The sequence below is a fragment of the Hetaerina americana genome, unplaced genomic scaffold (assembly GCF_022747635.1).
Source record: "Hetaerina americana unplaced genomic scaffold, ioHetAmer1.1.p SCAF_81, whole genome shotgun sequence".
NCBI classification, from domain to species: Eukaryota; Metazoa; Arthropoda; class Insecta; order Odonata; family Calopterygidae; genus Hetaerina; species Hetaerina americana.
The window spans coordinates 1686440-1706896 of record NW_027287439.1 but is presented as its reverse complement, the minus strand read 5'-3'; the positions used below and the strand labels follow the sequence as shown (position 1 = coordinate 1706896).

Here is a 20457-nt window from a genome sequence, read left to right as displayed (position 1 = left end):
TATAAAAGCTAATGAAAAATCCTCAGCGAGTGAGCTCATATTTGAATAGTTCCATCAATCTTTAAGTATATACGTACGACCTTTTACTTGCACTAAGAAAGGAAACTTACTATTTAAACTTATTTGTGTGTATACATTCCTATCTATACATGCTTCTTTCACCTCTAAGACATTCATACATGGTTTTACCCGCACCTTTCTACTCGTGAGACTCCTAATATTCCTTTTCTTGGCTGTCTTTTCAACCACGATTAACCATGACTTTCTCGGTCTATGCCTTCCTCACCAGCCATTTACTCTTCTCTCTTAAGTAGGGTTAGGTGGAAGAAAGGACTATAAGTCTCAACCTCGCCCAATAAGTCGATTAATAGGTTAATTAAGTACGCAAATTGGTTAGGTGATTCGATTCTCATCTCTTTATTTCTTATGGGGCAAATGCGTAATAGGGGCAACTGTGCAAGCATGTTCTTCCCTGCGAACAATACTCGATTGCACAACTTTTCTATTCTCAACCCTTTCCATGACAAATTACCCCCCCCCCCTAGCCATACCATGCTTATATGGTTGACCATTTAAGGTATACATATACTAGTGGATGACAATTTTTATCACTCTGCAACGGTGGAAGTTCAAGGTGCATTTTTGTAGCTGGTAAGGAGAAGGATCAAGAACAGGGTGTTTGTTGGTACTTCCGTGGAGCGGAGGCAAATGTCTTCCGCAGATCAAGCTAAAACGAGCTGATCATGGAGACCTCAAGTACCTCTATTCAGTACCAACAGTTAAAAGGATAAGGGTTTGTTAAGCATATTGGTGTGCCAACATTTTTTAGGTCTCTATGTTAAAATAATCTGAAAATCCCCGTCACTCTAGTTTAGCGATTAGTATTTATCACATATTTTACGAAAGTTAACGCAATTTAATGACAGTATATTCCGAAGTACCAAGCAAATTACCGATATTCTAAAATAATATTTTGACATCATGCGTATCATATAATCCACAAAAGAATCCTTGCTTAAGGATCTTGAGAATGATTTTAATTACACCTCTATGGGAAATAAAAATTCAAGTAAATATTACATTCATTTAAAGTCCATTTATTTAATCTATTTCAAATTTTTCCTTTCTCTTACTCTCATGTCTTTTGCCACCTCTCCTTCTGTCTTTTTCTATTTCCGGGTATACTATTCGCCATTTGTTGCTGTTCCTTTAAATTTTCATGGGAAAATAATTGAGACTGTTTTCCAAAGTTATTTCTGAAGTAGAGGAAGGCAGAAAGAGCGGGTGGGGGATATTTCGAGGTGTAGCGTGATCCACGACGGCCATAGTTCAGAATATTGGGTTACTAAGGAGAGAGAAGAAGGGTACGTTTTGGGGGAGCCTATATGTTTGTATGCATACAGGTATATTTATGAAGTAAAGTCAAAATTATAAATAACTGGAGAAAATAATGTAGGTCAAACGCCAGGAAGTCCCCACGATACGTAGAACATGATAATTGTCAGGGGAATTCACATTTCTATATTTAATTAAATCTGGTGATGAATATTTACACCTCCTTAAGGCGTGTTATAATATCAGAAAAATGAGTAATCTGTACAGTTACTCGTATGGATTGTTTCCGTTTGCTACCATAGCTACACCGTATAATAAAAATAGCAAAAGTAAAATATTCTTTAAGCTAAATGGTATAAGTTAAGAAAATTAAAAAGAGCACCTAAGCTAAAAATAATTACCGCCGCTACTATCAATGCTTCCATTAATATTTCCACAAGTATAGTTCATTACGATCGTATAATATTATTGACGGTGGCATTTTTTCCTAGGGGTATTTCTATCTTAATGATGTTGATGCCAAAGAGATGTTAAAGCCAAACATTAGTACATATGAAAGAAGTTCATTCGCAGGAGGAGGCTCATAAACATAATATAAATATCCATGCATATATATATATATTTATATTTATATATATATATATATATATATATATATATATATATATATATATATATATATATATATATATATATATTCTATATACACACACACACACATAAAAAATTACTTAATTTTGTTTTCAAGTGAAAACAGTTCCATCTGGCACCTAAATTTAATAAAAGGTGATAATATTCTCTAAAGGCTGGACGGCAATGCTTTGTAAAAATATTCGGTACGCATCGGGGAAGCCCGAGAGCATATTTTATTGGTGCAAAACGGGTCGCCTCGGCAAACATCAGTCATTTTCCCATTCTTATATCTATTTCAACCGATATCAATAACGCGATAGTGCAGAGTGAACTAGACGTGATACGTTCATCACCTTCGCCTCCTTGCAGGTGCTGTGGCGGACCCTCGACCGTTTGCCTCACACCAGACTCGGCCGACTGCGCGACTGCAATACCCACGAGGCCCTCCGAGAGCTTTGCGATGACTACTGCCTCACGGAGAACGAGTACTTCTTCGACCGCCACCCTCGTTCCTTCGGGGCCGTGCTCAACTTTTACCGCACGGGCAAGCTCCACCTGGTGGACGACATGTGCGTGCTAGCCTTCGGTGACGACCTCGAATACTGGGGCGTGGACGAGCTGTACCTGGAGTCGTGCTGCCAGCACCGCTACCACCAGCGAAAAGAACACGTCCACGAGGAGATGAGGAAGGAGGCCGAGTCGCTGAGGCAGCGAGACGAGGAGGACTTCGGCGACGGCAAATGCGCGCAGTACCAGAAGTGCCTGTGGGATCTGCTAGAGAAACCCACCACGTCGATCGCTGCAAGGGTGAGTGGTCGGGGTCGCCGGAAGAGTCATCAATCCTCCTACCCTCCATTCTCCCACAAGTATACCTACCCACTTCATCATTACCCCGGAATTATCGTGTAGGGTCGGGAGCCCTCAAAGATCTCGCCCGGCGACTCTATCCTTGTCTCTATTAAGATTGATTGTTTTTCTTTCCCATTTTTTCAAATATTACCCAGAAAGTATACCTCTACCGTCGAAAACCAAGGGACTTTCCACAGAAATCGTCGATCTGCGATCACGCCGGTTCGCGAGCCTCGTCGCACTTTGAAAAGAACGGAGGACGATGATGGTTTCGCGAGGTAGTCGTCCAATCGTGTCCTCCGCGCGTATTCCGTCGCGGCCATTAAACCGGATAATGGCTTTTGGCCAACGATTTACCCCATTTCTTGAAGCGGTTAAGTGCATGCCCATTATGTAACAAAACTCAGACGTTCACTTCATAATAAGGGCCATATTTTTCCATTTTACGGCCATGTGAAACTGGGATACCTGATTTCGTGTCCCTAATTACGAAAGGGATCCTTTATCGTAGGCGTTTGGGATCGGGTATATGTCGTTGCGCTGTGAAAACGGCACAACGGCATCCATTTCCCTGATTTACCGCACACTAGCGTCTTTACGACGCTAACCATTTGATGACCCGCCTCTAATCCTGATAATCAAAACTATAATCGGCCTTTACCCTGACCGGCTAGATAAAGCACGGTGTAAATGCAGCTTTATGAAGATACGCGTCAATACTTTTGGCCATTGGATACGTAACTTATTGACTGCCTTCAAGTATTGAACCTGGTCTAAAGTAATTAGTACGAGTTTAGTCTCGTATCACGGATTTAAATCATGAAAATCAATTTTTTATTAAATCAGGTATAGTCACTATGCACAACTATACCACGACTGAAATCAGTCAAGAGCTATTGCAAATATCCAAGGGTCAAACATAGAAAAAGTATATATAGAATTAAAATAGGAATTGAAACCATAAAATCATCTGAAGTCACGAAAACAAGGGTGTTCCTTCAAGCGAACGCAAAGCAGTATCATTTGCAAGAGGTAAAATATAAAACTTCCCAAAACGTTCAAACGTTCTCCGATCACGATCATCGGATAAACAGACCTAAGGATATTTTTTATCACCTCCCATCAACTATTTATCTAGAACACGTCGTACTTAAAATCTTCGCAATAGGTCTCCCTTCTCTTCTTAATCAAAGTATTTTAATTCAGATACCAGCAAAATAAGCGTGCTAACAAATTTGGAGCGTGTACGCCAACGCACAGTTGACCTGCTTTCTTAAATAAGCACAGACGATTTTTATTTGAGCATTGCAAATGAAATCAGCTGATTCCCGCGACCATTTCCGGTGAAGTTTAACAATGGGTCTAAGATTCTTCGTCTGTTATATATTTCTACTGCTCAATCACTTGTTGCGGTGGCATATTCCTTTGTCAGCTGCTCGTGTGTACAAATATATATATATATATATATATATATATATATATATATATATATATATATATATATATATATATATATATATATCTTCGAAATGGAACGCTCTTCAGCGACGCACAAATATGTAAAAACACAGATTTAGATTTTTAGAATATAGAAACACAAAGAAAGGACACTCACAATTTGTTATTTGACGTTTCGACAGCACGGCTGTCGTCTTCAGAACCTTGATTCTGAAGACGACAGCCGTGCTGTCGAAACGTCAAATAACAAATTGTGAGTGTCCTTTCTTTGTGTTTCTATATTCTAAAAATCTAAATCTGTGTTTTTGCATACATATATATATATATATATATATATATATATATATACGATTATACGGAAAAACTCACACGAGCGGCACAATAATGGGCTGACACAATATAACACAAATAGAAAAGAATAGACACATTTAAAAGAACACTCACACGGTAAATTGTTCGAGCTTTCGGCCCTCTCAGAGGCCTTCTTCACAAGAGACTCTCTTGAAGAAGGCCTCGAAAGCTCGAACAATTTACCGTGTGAGTGTTCTTTTAAATGTGTCTATTCTTTTCTATTTGTGTTATATTGTGTCAGCCCATTATATATATATATATATATATATATATATATATATATATATATATATATATATATTAGTTTTATTGGACCAAGAGAAATAAGGAGTCAATACATCTCACTAACGTTTATCGAACAACGAGGTGGTGAAATGATTGATTGATTGATGCACTGGATGGTCCAAGGGACGAAGTAAAGCGAAGAATCAGCAGCATTGATAACTTAAATGACATGTTGATGCATTTCACTATGGAAACATGATACAGAGTAATGCATCAATTAATAGTTCTTTGGTTCGAAAAAAATATGATACCATTTGGAAATAGATACCATATATAGAACACGGTCTTCAGGGAAAATGTCAGATTAATAGAAAATTTCGGCAAAAGGAAAAACGAAAGCATTCTTCCCTGCCGTAAAATAAGGTATCGTTTCGGAACCTCAATATATTTCTGCGTGAATAGGAGTTCGTTCCATTTGTTTTACAATCCTCGGAACGAAAAGAAAAATATTTACTTCTGGGGTTATTACTTCACCAACTGCCCCAAATTTATCATTTTATTGACCTAAGGAAACAAAATACGGCGCTAGAGCTCAGCGAAGACAAATGAATACAATAAGTATCAGAAAAAGAAATTTTTGTTGACCACATTCGTTGATGCTGAGTTTACTCGAGTTTTGCTGCGTGCAAGGCCTCTTATGACTCTTATCTCTCGGAAGGCAGGGAGCGTTTTCGTTTCTAAAAACCTTACTGCAACGCTAGAGAAGCGTTGAAACACAAAATACCCCACATTAAGCAAACCTCGAAAGCTAGTTCAGCATTAATAGGTCAATCAATCTAGGAGGTCGGATAGTTGAGTGTGAGAGATGAATCAGCAGAGTAAATAACTAGTTAATTACAAGCGGTAAGGGAGAGCAAAAATTCGCGTTAGATGTAAACCCTGTTTTAATCCCACGTCATCTTAAGGAACATTTTCTCGTGCCCACCCATACTGTCAACCCACAGTTGACTAAGAGCTATGAGGAAATAATAAAGTAGAATTTAGCTAAGAAAATGAAAATAAATGAAGAAAAGGTGGGATAAACGAACGGAAAAGAGGAAATATTTAATATAGGAAGCATATTCTGTATTCTAAAGCACAACACGTTAAAAACCAAGAAAGTAGCTAAACGTATTATTGTCAAATAGATTTTGCAGTTACTCGTGTCCTTCCCTATTATATACAACCAACTACTGTAGCAACGAAAGATGAAATAACTCGGGAAAGATACAGGGTGAAGGACTGTTGTTCTTTTTTTGCCCAAGTGAAAAAATCCTTGACACCGGCTGTAACATTTATCGTCGTCGTGATCCGACCAAAGGATAACGAAGTTAAGATATTTGAAGACCCCGCAGATTGTAATGAAATAAATCGAGGAAACAGAAAATTGGCGCGAAGAAAACAAACAAAAATATTTTAAAAGAGCTTTGGGAGGAAATCCCCAAAGCGAACCTGGCAGCAGACACCCTCGCCGGAACCCACGCCCGAAAACACACACCAGGTCGCGAAAAGCCCGAGAAAACACCGGGAGGAGAGAGAGAGAGATAAAGAGAAAGGAGGGAAAGAAAAATGAAGAAGGCCGGGGACGTTCGCATTACCAAGAGGAAAGGGAATAAAACAGTACGGGAGACGAAAATAAACAAGGAAACTAACTTCAAAAGAGAGGAGGTTTGGCGGGGGTGAGGAGGAGAATGGGTTGAGTGAAACGGTTGAGGGAAGGCGGGAGTAAATGGGGAAATGAGGATGGAAAGTAGGGATTAATGGGAGACAGCCAATGATAGTTGTAAAAGGAGATCCAGAGGCCGGTGGGATTGAGGAGAGGGAGGGTACCGGGGAACCGCTGAGGTGGGGGGGGAGGAAAGGAATGAACCGAATGGATCCGTGAAAACTCGGGGATCACCGAAAGAGAGGAGTCCGTGTGGCGCGAGTAATCAAGGCAACCCTCCCCGCCCCACTCCTCCGCACAACCCAATGCTGATCTTACTTCAGCCCCGCTTTCCCCTCGCCCGTACTCCCACCTCTAGGAACCTCCTCTACCCTCCTCCCCACCCTATTTCAACTTCTCTCCCCCGTACCCTCCCCCCGTTCATCCCCCCTCCTCACCTCACCACACACCCCTCTTTCTCCTTCTGCACCGCCACGGCCACACTGCGGCGGAACTAGAAATCAAGCGGCAAAGGCTGGCGTGCAGAAAAGGGGGTCGGAGTAAAAGCTGTAGGGTTCCCCTTTCTCGCTCTCAATCCCTCAGCCCTCTCCGCCCCTCCCCGCCCTCCTGCCGTGAAGAGATAAGGTAGAATTGTAATGGGTAGGGTCCCACTCACCCTTCCCCCTCCCTCAATCCCTCTCTTTGCCGCTCTCCTTGGACAAGGGCTCTTGGCAGGAAAGGGGAGATAAAGCGAGGGGCGGAGGGGAAATTCGTTTGTGAGGAGACGGTTGGGGGAGAAGGGGGCGTAGATGGGGGCGGCGAAGCAAAAGGGGCGTGGGAGGAGGCAGGGGTGATGGGGAAAGGCGTGAAGGCAGATGAGGACGATATGGAAGAGAAGGGAACTTAGGATGGGAGAGAGATTTGAGGTGGGAAAGAAATGGCCAAGGAGAGACGAAAACAGAAGGGATAAGGTATAGATTTTCAAACAGGAGCACTCGGATCCTCAGTACCCAGTCCAAAATACTTCAAATTACTAACAACTTCCTGGCATCGTGGACGGTGTAATCAATTTCATGTAAACGTGAGACGCAACATTTTGAAAGTTAAGTGGGTTAGGCAGTTTTCTCACCAGACGACGGTATCATCCCTCTGGGGTGGGAAAAAAAGGCTGAATTGGCGAATTAATTTTGCCATCCATTGCCAAGAGTATTTTTTTCACAACAACAATCCAATATAATCAGCTTGCAGATAGCGACACAATCTAGAAACAGACGGTTGTTTCAACGATAAAATTAGTTGTCTTCCTTGGAAAGTTGAAAGTATTATCAAATAAATAAATTTGTATTATTTGATTACCTCGTCAAGTGGTTTGAATTCCCGTTTAATAGTGCATTTACTACACCATAGGGATTTAGATGTAACTTCATGAAAGATACTTAAGATTATTTCCTTTGAACGTTAATTTTTTTTAATCGCCAATTTCCCAAAGTCTCCCATAGCTTGCGGAATATTCAACGTTGGTGTGAACTTCGATGGAAGTCATTCCCACTTTCGCAAAACAAATATTCACCAGCGTAAAGATAAACAGAGCAGTCTTATGTGTATCTATTGCGTTCATCACTTGAGTGATATTTCATTTTTTCATTGTGGTGTACAATTTCTTAGTCGCTTTATTGCTTAATTGTTCAAGAGGGAGACCTACTCGCAAGGTCTAACTTTTCGATCCTCAATCAAAAAGTGTTACATTACGTTATCTCTCACTTGAAAAACATTGAGATAAGGTAGTAAAATGCTTACATTCAGGCTTCAGATGTTAATTCTAGTAAAACTCACCAAAAACGAACGCATTGGACGACCATGAAATAAACATTCCGTACTTCAGCGTAGTGGAAAAAATATCCATTAACCCAGAAGAGATACATACTGTGCATCCGGATGACGTATAGATGCACTTGATGGTTGAAGTGCGCACAAAATATGTCCCTGTAAAGGCATTGGTCATATAAAACTCTTGTTGGTAAGAGGTTTACGCAGAATATGATCTTAGCGTCAGCCTCAAAACCGAGTCCCATCCCTACCACCAAATGAAAATAGCCGGACAAGGCTACGCTATCGACGTTTTAAAAACACGAGAACGAGATAAAAAGTTAAAAACACTTGCGTGACACTGAGATTAAGACTCTCCCAACCCGCAATCTTGAAGTGAGTGAAACATATGTGAGCAAGCGGATTCCATCCTGAAGTAACATTAAGACTCCAAAAGACAAAGGCTAGAGGCGACGAAGATCCATTTACTCAATCCTATTCGATGTAAAATTCGATTTAAGTTTCTCGAATAAATACCGGGTGAAACGAAAGAGTACCAGGAGAAGCGACGGGCTGAGGCGAGCGAATAAATGTGCAGCACGGAAGAGGGCAAAAAACTGACCTTGGGGGGGTTACCAAAGAAACGCCAAGCGCTCGTTGTTGCTTATTAACGAAATGTTAATATGAAGAAATATAATCGCAAACTGGGAATAAAATTTTATATAATGGCCAAAATTAAATAGTGCCCAGCGCGCATGTTTATGGGCCCTCGAAAGGTTCACGCAACAGAGTCACGAATTTCGAAACCACGAATATGTTTCACGAGGTTCATGGAAAGGATAAGTTTCATTTTGCCTCAAGTAAGAGCTCCCGATCAATCTTAGCATGAGCTTGTAATATATAACGCGATCCAGCGTATGACAAAACAATACTAGCAACGAATCGGTACGCTTGTTGAAATATGTTCTCAAAAATACAGTGAAACATGCATGCTCACTCATTGAGGCCAAGGACCAAAGTCATTAAAAATAAAGTTGGCGTCTAACTAAAAATAATTATGATAATTTTTCACCGGCATAAGAACAATATACTTGACTTTTTTTAAACATGCAATGGTGAGCGGTTTCTTACAGCCGGTAATGGTTGGAGAAAGTGAGTTAATTGATCCTGCGGAAGAAAGAGGATTCGTGTAGGGAGCAAGGGAAGGTTTTAAGAGTCGAGGGGAGGAAGTACAGTAGTCCCACCAGTAAACAGGCTCAAATAGTCATGCCAGTAGCGGAATAAACGCTGCACAATAAACGCTTTGCGTGCCAACAGTTTACCATTGCCCACTCAAGTAGCATCGTTAGAGCTGCACTGAGACCCATTGCTGTTTTACTGCTTTGGCATTGATTTCGTTTTGACGTCGCTTAGGGCAAGTGTTTTCATTTTACCCTGATATCTCGTGCCTAACGTTCACTTAAGCTCGCGTTAATGTTGTGTCCAAACTATAGGATATGGTTTCTGGCCTTGTTGCATGCCCAATGGGCTTTCCGTCCCACCAAGAGAAGTTTCCGCGGGTTGAAGTTCCAATCCAAAGGAATTGGTTTTATCGCTCAGTTGTGATAGCAACAAGACGTTATTCTCCAATAACCATTTTTTTCCTATCCATTCTAACTCTCTATAATACAATGGGTGAATTAAGGGCAAAAAATATATTTGAAATGTCTAACCCATGCTTTTTCCTCATCACTGTCTTGTTCCAATACTCCACAACGAGTGGCTGCTTGACGCGAGGCAACCTTACGGGCTACATTCTCGAAATTGTCCGTTCGAGTAAACGCTTACTGCTCCGAGATTGATTTTGTTTCACTGCGAGTCGTCACGAAGCTTTCCTCTTAAAAAATTCAAAAATAACTTTTTAAAAAATTACCGCTAAGATTTTCGTGCTCGATCACTTAACACGAAACAATTGAAATGTGGGTTGAATGTCTATTGTGCCATCCAAAACCAAGAACCCATTATTTTTGTGGAATATTCTAAATACCTATAGTGGAATACTCTAAATGCCTGCCTTATAGTTCGACAGGTAACAATAAGGGTAGGGATGAATAATGATATTAATGGGCTTTCAGGAGATATATCTTTCTAAAATTAAAAGCCGACCGTGAGTCATTGTCATCAACCTGGAGATTGATAGAGCTCACGTCATAATAACGGAGGCTGAGATCATTTATTCACGGTAGTGGTGGGAAGGTAATTTTCTCTGCTTTCCCAATGGTGTCATAGTCTTTTAGTCAACTGTCTTTTCACCCACTACTTATATCTTTTCTATACACTTCAGAGGAATTATTTGAATTTTGAACCTTCAACCTTTCGATCAGCAGTATGTCCACCATGGTTGAAGTCGGTTCATAACGTTAAAGCAGTGGCTAGTCAATACCACACTTCGATAAACTTCCAGTACAATATGAGCAGAAACTTTTGTGCTCGACTTTAAAATTCATGAATGTTCAAATATACGTTAAATTACGACAGGTTGCGAATGTACACTTAATGATTTTTAAATGAAGGGAACTTCACGAAGATGCAGACGAAGGGTGACGGAATTTCCCAATCCCCAGAAGAAGATGTGCGTTTCGTACTTAAAAGAGCTACATACTATGAACAAATTAAAAAATACAAGAGAATAATTTATCTCAAAGTGAATTCATTGAATTATTTTCTCGTCCGTAGAAATAGCCATTCTCTTAATAAGTAAACATAAAGATGAACATGTAAGGGCGCTTCGGATAATAGAGTAACATCGGTGGTTTTGAAATGTCCGAACACAAAATCCTCCACAGTAAATCTGTCCAGGTAAATGATATCGTCCATAGACAAAACTCAAATGTGTCAGCACATTAGGGACACAATTGATTAAGATAAATCATCCGAAGAAATAAATATCTGTATTCCTAAGATACAGTATTTTGTATCTTAGGATTAATTACCCAACTGCTTATTCTATCAATCAGCTCATTTTAAGCTTTCTTTAAGAAGTTCTGAACGAGAGTAAGGGCAACCAGCGCTATATGTGAATTCATTTGTTTCTATTTTGCATTACCGTAAGTTATATTATGACAGGTGTTTAATATTTCAGTCCCTAGGGTTAAAAGACAATCTCCGCTTGTAATCAAGGGAGACAACAACATGAGCAAATCACATCCGACGCTGAATTTCAAGCAGTTTCCAACTAGATCCGACAAAATAACTCATCACCTCGGTAAAATCGACTGCAGTCCATTCCTGTGTGCTTGGGGCATTTTAAATGAAGCCGGGGGACCCGGAGAATAAAAAAAAACGAAACGTAAAAGGATTTAGGAGTGGAAACTGGAAGGTAGATATGGAGGGGGGGGGGAAAAGAAGAAAATTACGATAACATGGAAAGGCTGGAACTGAGTAAGGGACGGAACGATTCCTTTGCGTGAGCTCAGTGAGAGAAGGCATGGATGTGTGTACAGTCGGACTTTCCTTCTTTTTTTGGGGGGTAAATAAAACCAGTAAGGGCCTTAATCTCCTCTCCTCGCTTTTCTGATGGTGCAAATATTGAGTGGCAGTAAGCCATCCCGGGCCCTTTCCTCCGACGTTGGAACGGAGAGGGGGGTCTCCCGCCTCCCCTCCGAAAGGGTTGAATCCTCGCACTCCTGCGCGAGGGTGCTCCGGTGCGGCCTCGTCCCTCTCAAGCCGCAATAAGATTATCCCAAACGTCCGCCCGGTGGAGGGAAAGGCCTTTGAAGATAGCCGTTCCCGTGCTGTCTACCGGAGAAAAATTACCTTGTAACGGCGACGTGCACTGACACTTAGTGGCGTGAGTAAGAGAGGGGAGGGATGCGAGGAGAGCGGTCAGCACTGGAGCAATGGCGGGCGTTGGTGTGCCGATTTTGCCATGAAGCGATAGACGACATTCATTCATCCGCATTTTTTCGCATCCTGAAATTCCCAGGAAATTCAGGTGTCACTACGGATACAATAATTGGTTAAGAGCCAAACTCATTCCCAGTGACTACGTAGGGCGATGTCATTCCGACTAATAAAACTCAATTTCGGACTAATAAAAACTAAACCGTTTTCCCCGCGAGTGGATGTTCCACGAAAAATGTTAGCCGTGAAGACAGATTTGAAAATCGCCTGGTTTTCTGTGGCATGTGCGTACTCAAAACCTCTTGTGAAAAGTAGTATGACGTCTTCAGCTCCATAAGTTCGGAAAATAGTAGCAACAAATATAATACAACACCGTTTAGATACAGTATTCGGCAAATTTTGAAAATAACTATAACATAAATGTATTTAATAAGTAAACCACCGCGGTTTCATTACATGATTTGGATTTGACACTCAGCATTAAAAATTACGTTATTTTCCACTTAACACAGTCTATTCTTTTAGTCGTAGAATTCATCCCGTCGTGTTTAACTCATGCGCTAGGTGACAAATAAAATTCATACGTAAAAGTGAATATTACCCAACACGTTGAAATTTCATTTCTATAAATAACATGCAGTGGATAACCAGAACATTAAAACATCTTTATTTCTATCGAAATAAATGAATTTCACCAATTAATACTGGGAATCTTGTTGTAAAAAGTTAGGTTAGTTAAGTGTGACCGATGGCTCATCTACGCGTGCTTTTAAGTCATGTAGATGAAGCTAAATGCAACATTAGACTGTTAATATATATTAATAAATACCTTTTTCTGTTATGCATCAATTCACATATGTAAAAATAACCCGGCTAAAGATTTTCCAGAAATATAGCAGGTTGGCCCGTTAGTTCATACCTTGAACATTTTCATGTCAGTAGTTTTACTTTTGTTGGTTGGAAAAATTTTTGTCTACGGCTTTTTATGCCTATCTTTTAAGAGATTACGAATAATTATCATTTTAAAAATGTACATGCATGTTTGGAACACTTCAAGTTATCAACAAATTTGTTATCTCTCGTGAATACGTTCAGATTTTTTTCTGTTGGGAAGGAGAATTTCTTTACCATTGTAATGCGACAATATTAAGGTAGAGATTAATATTTTTGAATATGATGCATAGATTGAAAAAATACGTAGCTCAAAACTTGATTCCAAAAAGATTCGGATCACTTTTCAAGGTATCTTGACCATCCTAAACCCGAGTGAGATGAAAGCAAAACGGATGGAAATGAGAACAGCTTGAAAATACATAATCTTCTCTTCGTTCACTGTTCAAAAATCGAGCAAAAAAAAGGGAAAGCAAGGCCAAACCAGGAGGTCATAAGAAAAGTCAAGGAAGATGGAAACTTGATTCAAAGAATTTTGCGACCAAAGAAATCGCGTGACGGTCAACGCATTGAATAAATGTCGCCTCAAGCCACACTAGCCCCGTTAAAATTTCAAATGCAGCAACGTCTGGGAAAATTTACGGATTAATAAGGTGCGCTTAGACGAGTGAACTGGGCATCTCTCTACTTTAATGAAATAATCTACAGAAATACAAGCTTTCATTTAAATGCTCCTTTTGGGTGACATAGAGCGAATAATTGTTCATGGCCGTCGAAAAACCCAAAATGTAGGCATAAAGGAAATCTGAAACGGAATTCCGATCAAAAATAATTAGTTACCAAAGGAACTTACGAAGAAAAAGATGCGTAACTTTTATGAAAAGTCTAACTAAGAGAAAAAATGTCTTCGTACCGGAAGTATTACCTCCAATTTACCGTTTACTTCGTTCATGTCATTCTAATATTTTTATAAGCAGAAAAATGGTGCCATAAACATCGCAATATTAATGTACCGGAGTAAATTGTAATGAAGCTCAGAAGTGGCCAAAAAATAGGCATTTGAATAGGATTATTAAATATTTTAAGCATAATGGAAGGAGCTTCATAGTAAATCAGGTTGGTCTGTGTACATTGCTTTTGAGTTGCAGTTGCATTGGGTAATTAAGTATAAGATCATTATTTACTTTCAACATTTTTTGTCTATACAGTTATATGATCAGTGGAACATGAGCGATCACCACCAAAATCTCTTAATAAAATCAAGCTAGGAAAAATTTCATCAATTTCAAAGTTTACGATTAACAATTACCACTAATTAAGTTAATTTTTAGCATGGATTAGTACGTGAAACTTATTCGAATATATACTCATAATTTTGAGGCAGACAGATAGGTATATAAAAATTGTAATAAGTAGAGATTTTATTCGTTATATTTTGTCAACGGTTTCATGCTATCTTCATGGCTTAGGCGAAAGTACTGTTTAACGAGCACAAACTATCAGAAGGATTCTTTAGCCGAAAAAAAAATAATTTCTTTTTAGAAAAAGATTTGCCAGTGTAATTAGACATTAGTCGTCTACAAACTGAGTCTGAATTTGTGTTCTCTCGTAAATTTCAAAATTTAAAATTTAGTTGATAAATTGAGATGTCTTTTTAAATATAATGCAGCTGAACGCAGTAAAAAAAGCTAATTCCGTCCCTTCACGCCCCCGGAAATGCCCACATTCACAAATAAATTGAACTCTTACGGCAACACTTAAGTACAGTGGTGAAACAATAAAAGGGAACGCTCAGTTCATCTCGGAAAATGCATCGATCACCAAAAATTCAGGACGCCACGAAGCACCGCCAAAATTGTGCACGTAACAAATCAAGCAGAACGAGAGCGAATCGATATTAATGTCAAAACTCGGATGTATCATCGTATTTCATGGAAGTAAAGGTTAGCAAGCAAGGGTGTTTCGATGCCATTCGGATAGACAACGTCGCATTTCCGTCTCACCCTCGGCCCCACGGAAAAGCGACAGCGCTTGAGAGATTGACCGCTCCCCTAATTCCGTTTCTCTGGCCATTAGCCGAAGCTGCATCCCGAAAGCCATAGGTAATTGTCTCCGAAGCCATTGACAAAGGGAACCAGCGTTCAGAGATCTCGGAGGTGGACAGAAAAGTGGGGGAGTGAGACAATCCGATTCGGGAAGTCCGCCAAGGGGCGACGGCGAAGAAAAATACGTCCGCCACCGCGGAGCATGAAAACAAGCGATAGACAATTTGCTGGTCGGGAAAAGTGGGGATTATATGTGTGAGGGAATAGGAACAGTACATTCGTGGAAAAGAGAGAGTGAGTTTCGTCCTCGATAAATGACTCAAAAGAGAGGCTGTTAAAACAAGAGAGCATTGAAAGCCCTGAAAGCTCCTGTCCAGTTAGTAGAGAAGAGGCCTTAAGAGGCGAGACGTTCCCATAATCTTATAAGACAAGAAAATGAAATTTTCCAGCTTTTTCAAAAAAACTCGCCGGGTTTTTTTGTAAAAGTATGCCGAATTCCGTTTTATCGATCTACTTGCTGTAGTTTAAAGGTGCGGCTCGCACGGTGTATGTATGGAAAGCTAAAAATTTACTTAATTTTTTTTAGTTTGCTGAATAATATGGTAATGATAGGACGCGTTTTATGGGCATTAAAGTATGGCAAATTATCCAAAGCATTTGACTCATAAGGAGGCGTTACGTACACAGGCTCGTTCTAGCGTTCACAATTTAAAGCTTTATAACTTCTGATTATGTCAACTCCGCGTAAAAATGATGTGTGGTTGTTAGGTCGATTAAGCAATTTAGTTTTGCCTTTCTCTGTAAACACACAACAATTTGGTCGAAATCTGAGAATGGAAAAGTATCTCACTCACTTCTCACGGACGGTTTGATCGTAGCGTAACTGTTTTCGATTGCTGTGGAATGAACCCTTGGTTTTCTGGTATTTTTACTCTACCAACATCAAAACAACTATACAATCCCATGAGTTTTGGGTTATAAGAGTTTGGCTTACTGATGTTTGTTTCAGTGTGGTTGTTTTTTTTAAGGCTATTCATGTTGTATTACATCTTAAATATTTGTACATAACATTTTGATAAGGGAACCTTCTAACTCTTTTTATGCTAAAGTTCATATTGCATTTATATTACTTCTTCCTCTACTGTATTTCTATGAACTGGCGTATTGCAATACTTGTAAATACTATTTACTCACATTAACTTAGTATAAATCCTTCTTATTCTATCTTTCCATAGCTAATCAAGTATAATTTGCTGCCATTAAATGGCGCAAAAACTGGGCGATTTTTCCGGAAAAGTAAATAATCAAGCTTTTTTATAATATGAAATAATTTATTCATGTATCTCTTTTCTGGGTGCGGCTTTTGGAAGAATAAATAATCTGTCAGTATACGGCTTCATTTCTCAAGAATGGTTACGTGCGGTCAAAAAATGTCATCACCAAGTTGTGCCACTTTATGCTTTCATATTTTTTTTACATGAAAATGTAATAACTTATACTAAATTACTGGTAAACTATGTTACTTCTATCAAAATGAAATAAAAAAATTGCATTGAAATGCATATTAGCGGATGACTCAGTTAAAAGTTACTGCTGTGGCATCTCCCGCAGTTTCTTGGAATTTGATCAAACAAGCATTTGAATGCTATACATTAACTTTGTTACATATATCACAACTCTGGACCCGATAGTAACAAACTTAATGTGTTAATTACCAGGGTATCTCTGTTATGCATCACTGTGTTCTTTGTTTGCAAGTCCTTAGTCAAAACTCATGAGATTTTCAAATCATGACAGGCCGGATTGGCTGCAAAAACACTTTTAATGCGTATTCAAATGATCATTTTTTGACCGTTATGATGACCGAACATTTTTTAAATCACTTTATGCATGTTTCTAAGTGGTAAAATATTAACTTATCTAACACTCTTGAGCAAATGAACTAATTTCAACCCTGAATTAATACATTTCGTTTCGTAAATCATCTTCTATCATCCACTTCACGGATGACAGTAATGAAATAAATACGCTTAGCTCCACGTTCAATGCTTGGACCGGGCACCCAAGATCTAAACTTGTCATCACTCTCTCGCAATAGCGTCCGAGACAGCTCAAGGATATTTTATTGCTGAGCTTTGAAGGCAAGAAACACACGGGACTGGCGCGTGTGTTTGGATTAGCGGGAATCGCCCATCGTAACGTCTTCCTCGTGACTGTATCTTTGTTTTTTCCTCGATGCATTATATACTTGCCCTTCTCTGCCTCCTTGTTCTCTTTTTTCTCTCGCCTTACTAACAGCTCACAGCAACAGACTCCCGCAAAAGGCAAGAAAGCAAGAGAAGAAGAGCGTGTTTTAAAACCATTCTCCTCCTTCTTCGCTGCTTGGACTTTCTTCTTTTTTTAACAAACAAAAAAAATCTTTACCATCTTTGCCACAAGGTGGGACCTGGGGAGTGTGGGAGGGAGATGGGGGGCGTGAGAAACGGGGGCCGACGTACCCCCGTCCAACCCCCTGTACCCGCTCCCCCCTTCCCTCTCCCCATCCCTCTTGCCCACCGAAACCTTCCCTCAAATCCCCGACACCTTAAAAAAAAAATATATATATATATCCCAAAAAAAAATCCTTTCCCGCTCCACCCCCGAACACAAATTCCTAATCCTGCCCTCACCGAAATTTTCCTTCAAACCTCTGTAGAAAAAAAAATCCCTCTTTCCTTTCATGGGAGAGATGCGACGACCAGACTTTGCTGTGCCAAATGAATCCACTGCCTTCCTTCCCTCCGCTTTCAATTCAAATACAAACAAGTGACACTTCATCCCAGCGGCGCCATCTGGGGATCGCGGCGCCTCCGCCCAAGCTATTTATTTCCGTCTCGGCTCTTGAAGAGCGATTCAGAGCACAGGGAAAAACAAAAGACTAAAAATGCGGCCTCCGGATGCCTCACTGCTGCCCTCTACAAACGACGTTCTAAAACTTTCGGTTTTTTTTTCCTATCCGCTTGTCGCTGGAAGAGGGACGGACAGCAAAAAGCGCGCTGGCCGCTTATTTAGCGCGGCCGAGGCACTGCAGATCGGTTTTGACGGGTGACCCGAGCGATTCCAATGTCCTCGTCAGGACGCTTTGACTCTCGTGAGTTTTAAATCGGGTGGGAGAGACGGATGGACGCCCCCTTTTGTTGTTTCTGGCGTCCGCTTAGCTTCTTTTTTTTATTATCTTTCTCCGAGCCTCCACACCCAGCCTTCACGAACGGCTTCCGCTCGCGATTAGCTCCATTGGCCCTCGGGAGCTGCACTTCTGATCAGACGCGCCCCGAGGGGGGTCACTCACCACAACCGCTTTCCAACACAGAAAAAAAAACTAACACCCCCTACCCCACTTTTTGGAGCCCTTGAAAGAAATCTACGAGAATGATGATTAGGGGCTCAGAGAAAAGACTGGGAAAGGGGTTTTCAGTCAAGACATATTCCTTTCATGACAAACATCCACAATGCGTTTCAAATCAAATTGTCTCGATATTTTTTTTCAATCCCTTGCCTTGAGAATGTTCATGCTTGAGTAGTGACCGCAAGCATTTCATCCGAGGGCATGCCTCGAGGTGGCCGCCCGTCGCTATATCCGCTGGGGATCCTCACACCCGCAAAGAAGTAATTTTGCCACCATTGCATATAGTTTTGTGAAACCCTCGAGTATGGAAAAATAATGATAAATCTCGGTGACTTTTTAAATAATTTCAAACTCTGAGTAAAATTTTCCAAGAGGGAAGAAAGAAATAAAGAAAGAGATTGAAATAAAGAAAGAGACCCTTTTTTGATCGGGTGTTTGTAAGCTTGGGACGTGCGGAGGTGACGCGCGGTGCAGATTGACGCAGCGGGGATGTGGTTCAGCGGGGGAGGGCCGCGGCAGAGCGGGAAACAGGTGCAAAGATCAGAAAAAAATGGGGTGGGGCGTTCCAAAAGGGGAAGAGGGGGAACGGGGCCCGTGTCGTACCGATTTTGGGTCAGCGGGTGTCCGAACGGGCGTTGCTTTCAGACAATGCCTACGGTTATTTTTTTGTTTGAGGGGAAAAACATGGGGTTGGGGGGAAGGGACGTCGAAAAGCCTTGATTCCCGTGAGAGAAGGGGTGGGTTTAATAAGCAACATAATGGTAATATTATCATTTTTCACCTCTTTTGAAGAAGACACCTCCAAGCGTGCATTTACAATTTAACGAATTCATGAGTGTTCAAGTGTCCATCTTCGCCGATTTTTTTAAATGTACCTGGAGTCCTTTCATAGCCTCCTAAATAAAAATGTTCAAATGCAAATAAAGTAATTAGAATAATTGAAAATTAAAGAGAGGCCATTCAGCGACTGTGCTCATAGACCTATGCGTGCAACACTAACTGTTTCTGCCTCTTGCTTACTTCACCAACGACATGCCAGTCGCTTTCGAGTGTGAAACCACGATGTGCATCTGGAAAACATCATAGTTCAACAACTGTTTGTCTCGTCCTCCTCCAGTGACTAAGCCAATTCTGATGAACTCGACCCCCTGGCTCAGAGAAATCTCTGTTTGATTGTTGACATCAACGCCACCACTTGAAAACAGCTCGTGCGTCGGTGTCAAAAACTGTGAAGAACCTCGGGAGATAACACCGCCGGGACGAAGCCTTTTCTGCGAATTCGGCCATTCGACTCGTCCTAACTCTCTGCGGAACCCGGCCGCGGACAACCAACCACACCGAGAACATCTCTCCAGACACAAATGAAACCCTACCCAAATCTTCGATTATCCCCAGACACGATCTCAGGGGAAGCATCGGAAAAATTTGGTTAGTACGTGCCGCGACGGTGAGCCGTCAGACCTATTACTCGATCCCTCCCGGAAAAATATACTACTCCCACTCACCAACGTCGGAAGGGTGTCGCACAGTGGTGCTATCACTGACATGGGGAGGGAAGGGGGGTTTGAGATGTATGACCTGAAATGGGTGGAGTGAGAGGGGGGGAATGGAGACTGTGAAATACAGAGGACAACCTCCAGTGAACAGAGCATTCCTCGCGTCTGCGCAGTCGGGAGATGACGTGTGAGACCTTCTACAATTCGACTCCGAAAAACGTCCCAAGTCCTCATCCCCAACCTCTACAGCCCTTCCTGTTTAGGTATGCAATCGAAAGCAGAGAACGGAAAATGAATGGCGTAATTCCCTCATGGAACTTCCGTCTTACGCCCATCCTTTTATACCCCATCGCACCCCACCATCCACGACCCAATCCTACCCTCAACTCTTCCCTTGCGGATACTTCAAAACCCCCC

The 20457-nt window shown here is 40.9% G+C and overlaps 1 protein-coding gene across 1 annotated transcript in view; it reads left to right on the top strand.

The window, feature by feature from the left end:
• Positions 1–2337: 2337 nt before the first annotated feature.
• The window catches only part of LOC139698305 (uncharacterized), a gene marked incomplete at its 5' end in the record, with an annotated part of 87667 nt that continues 69547 nt past the window's right edge, over positions 2338–20457 (top strand). Inside the window, one exon of the mRNA XM_071597189.1 lies at positions 2338–2775. Within this exon, the coding sequence (XP_071453290.1) occupies positions 2338–2775 (438 nt within the window). The remainder of the gene's footprint in view (positions 2776–20457) is intronic.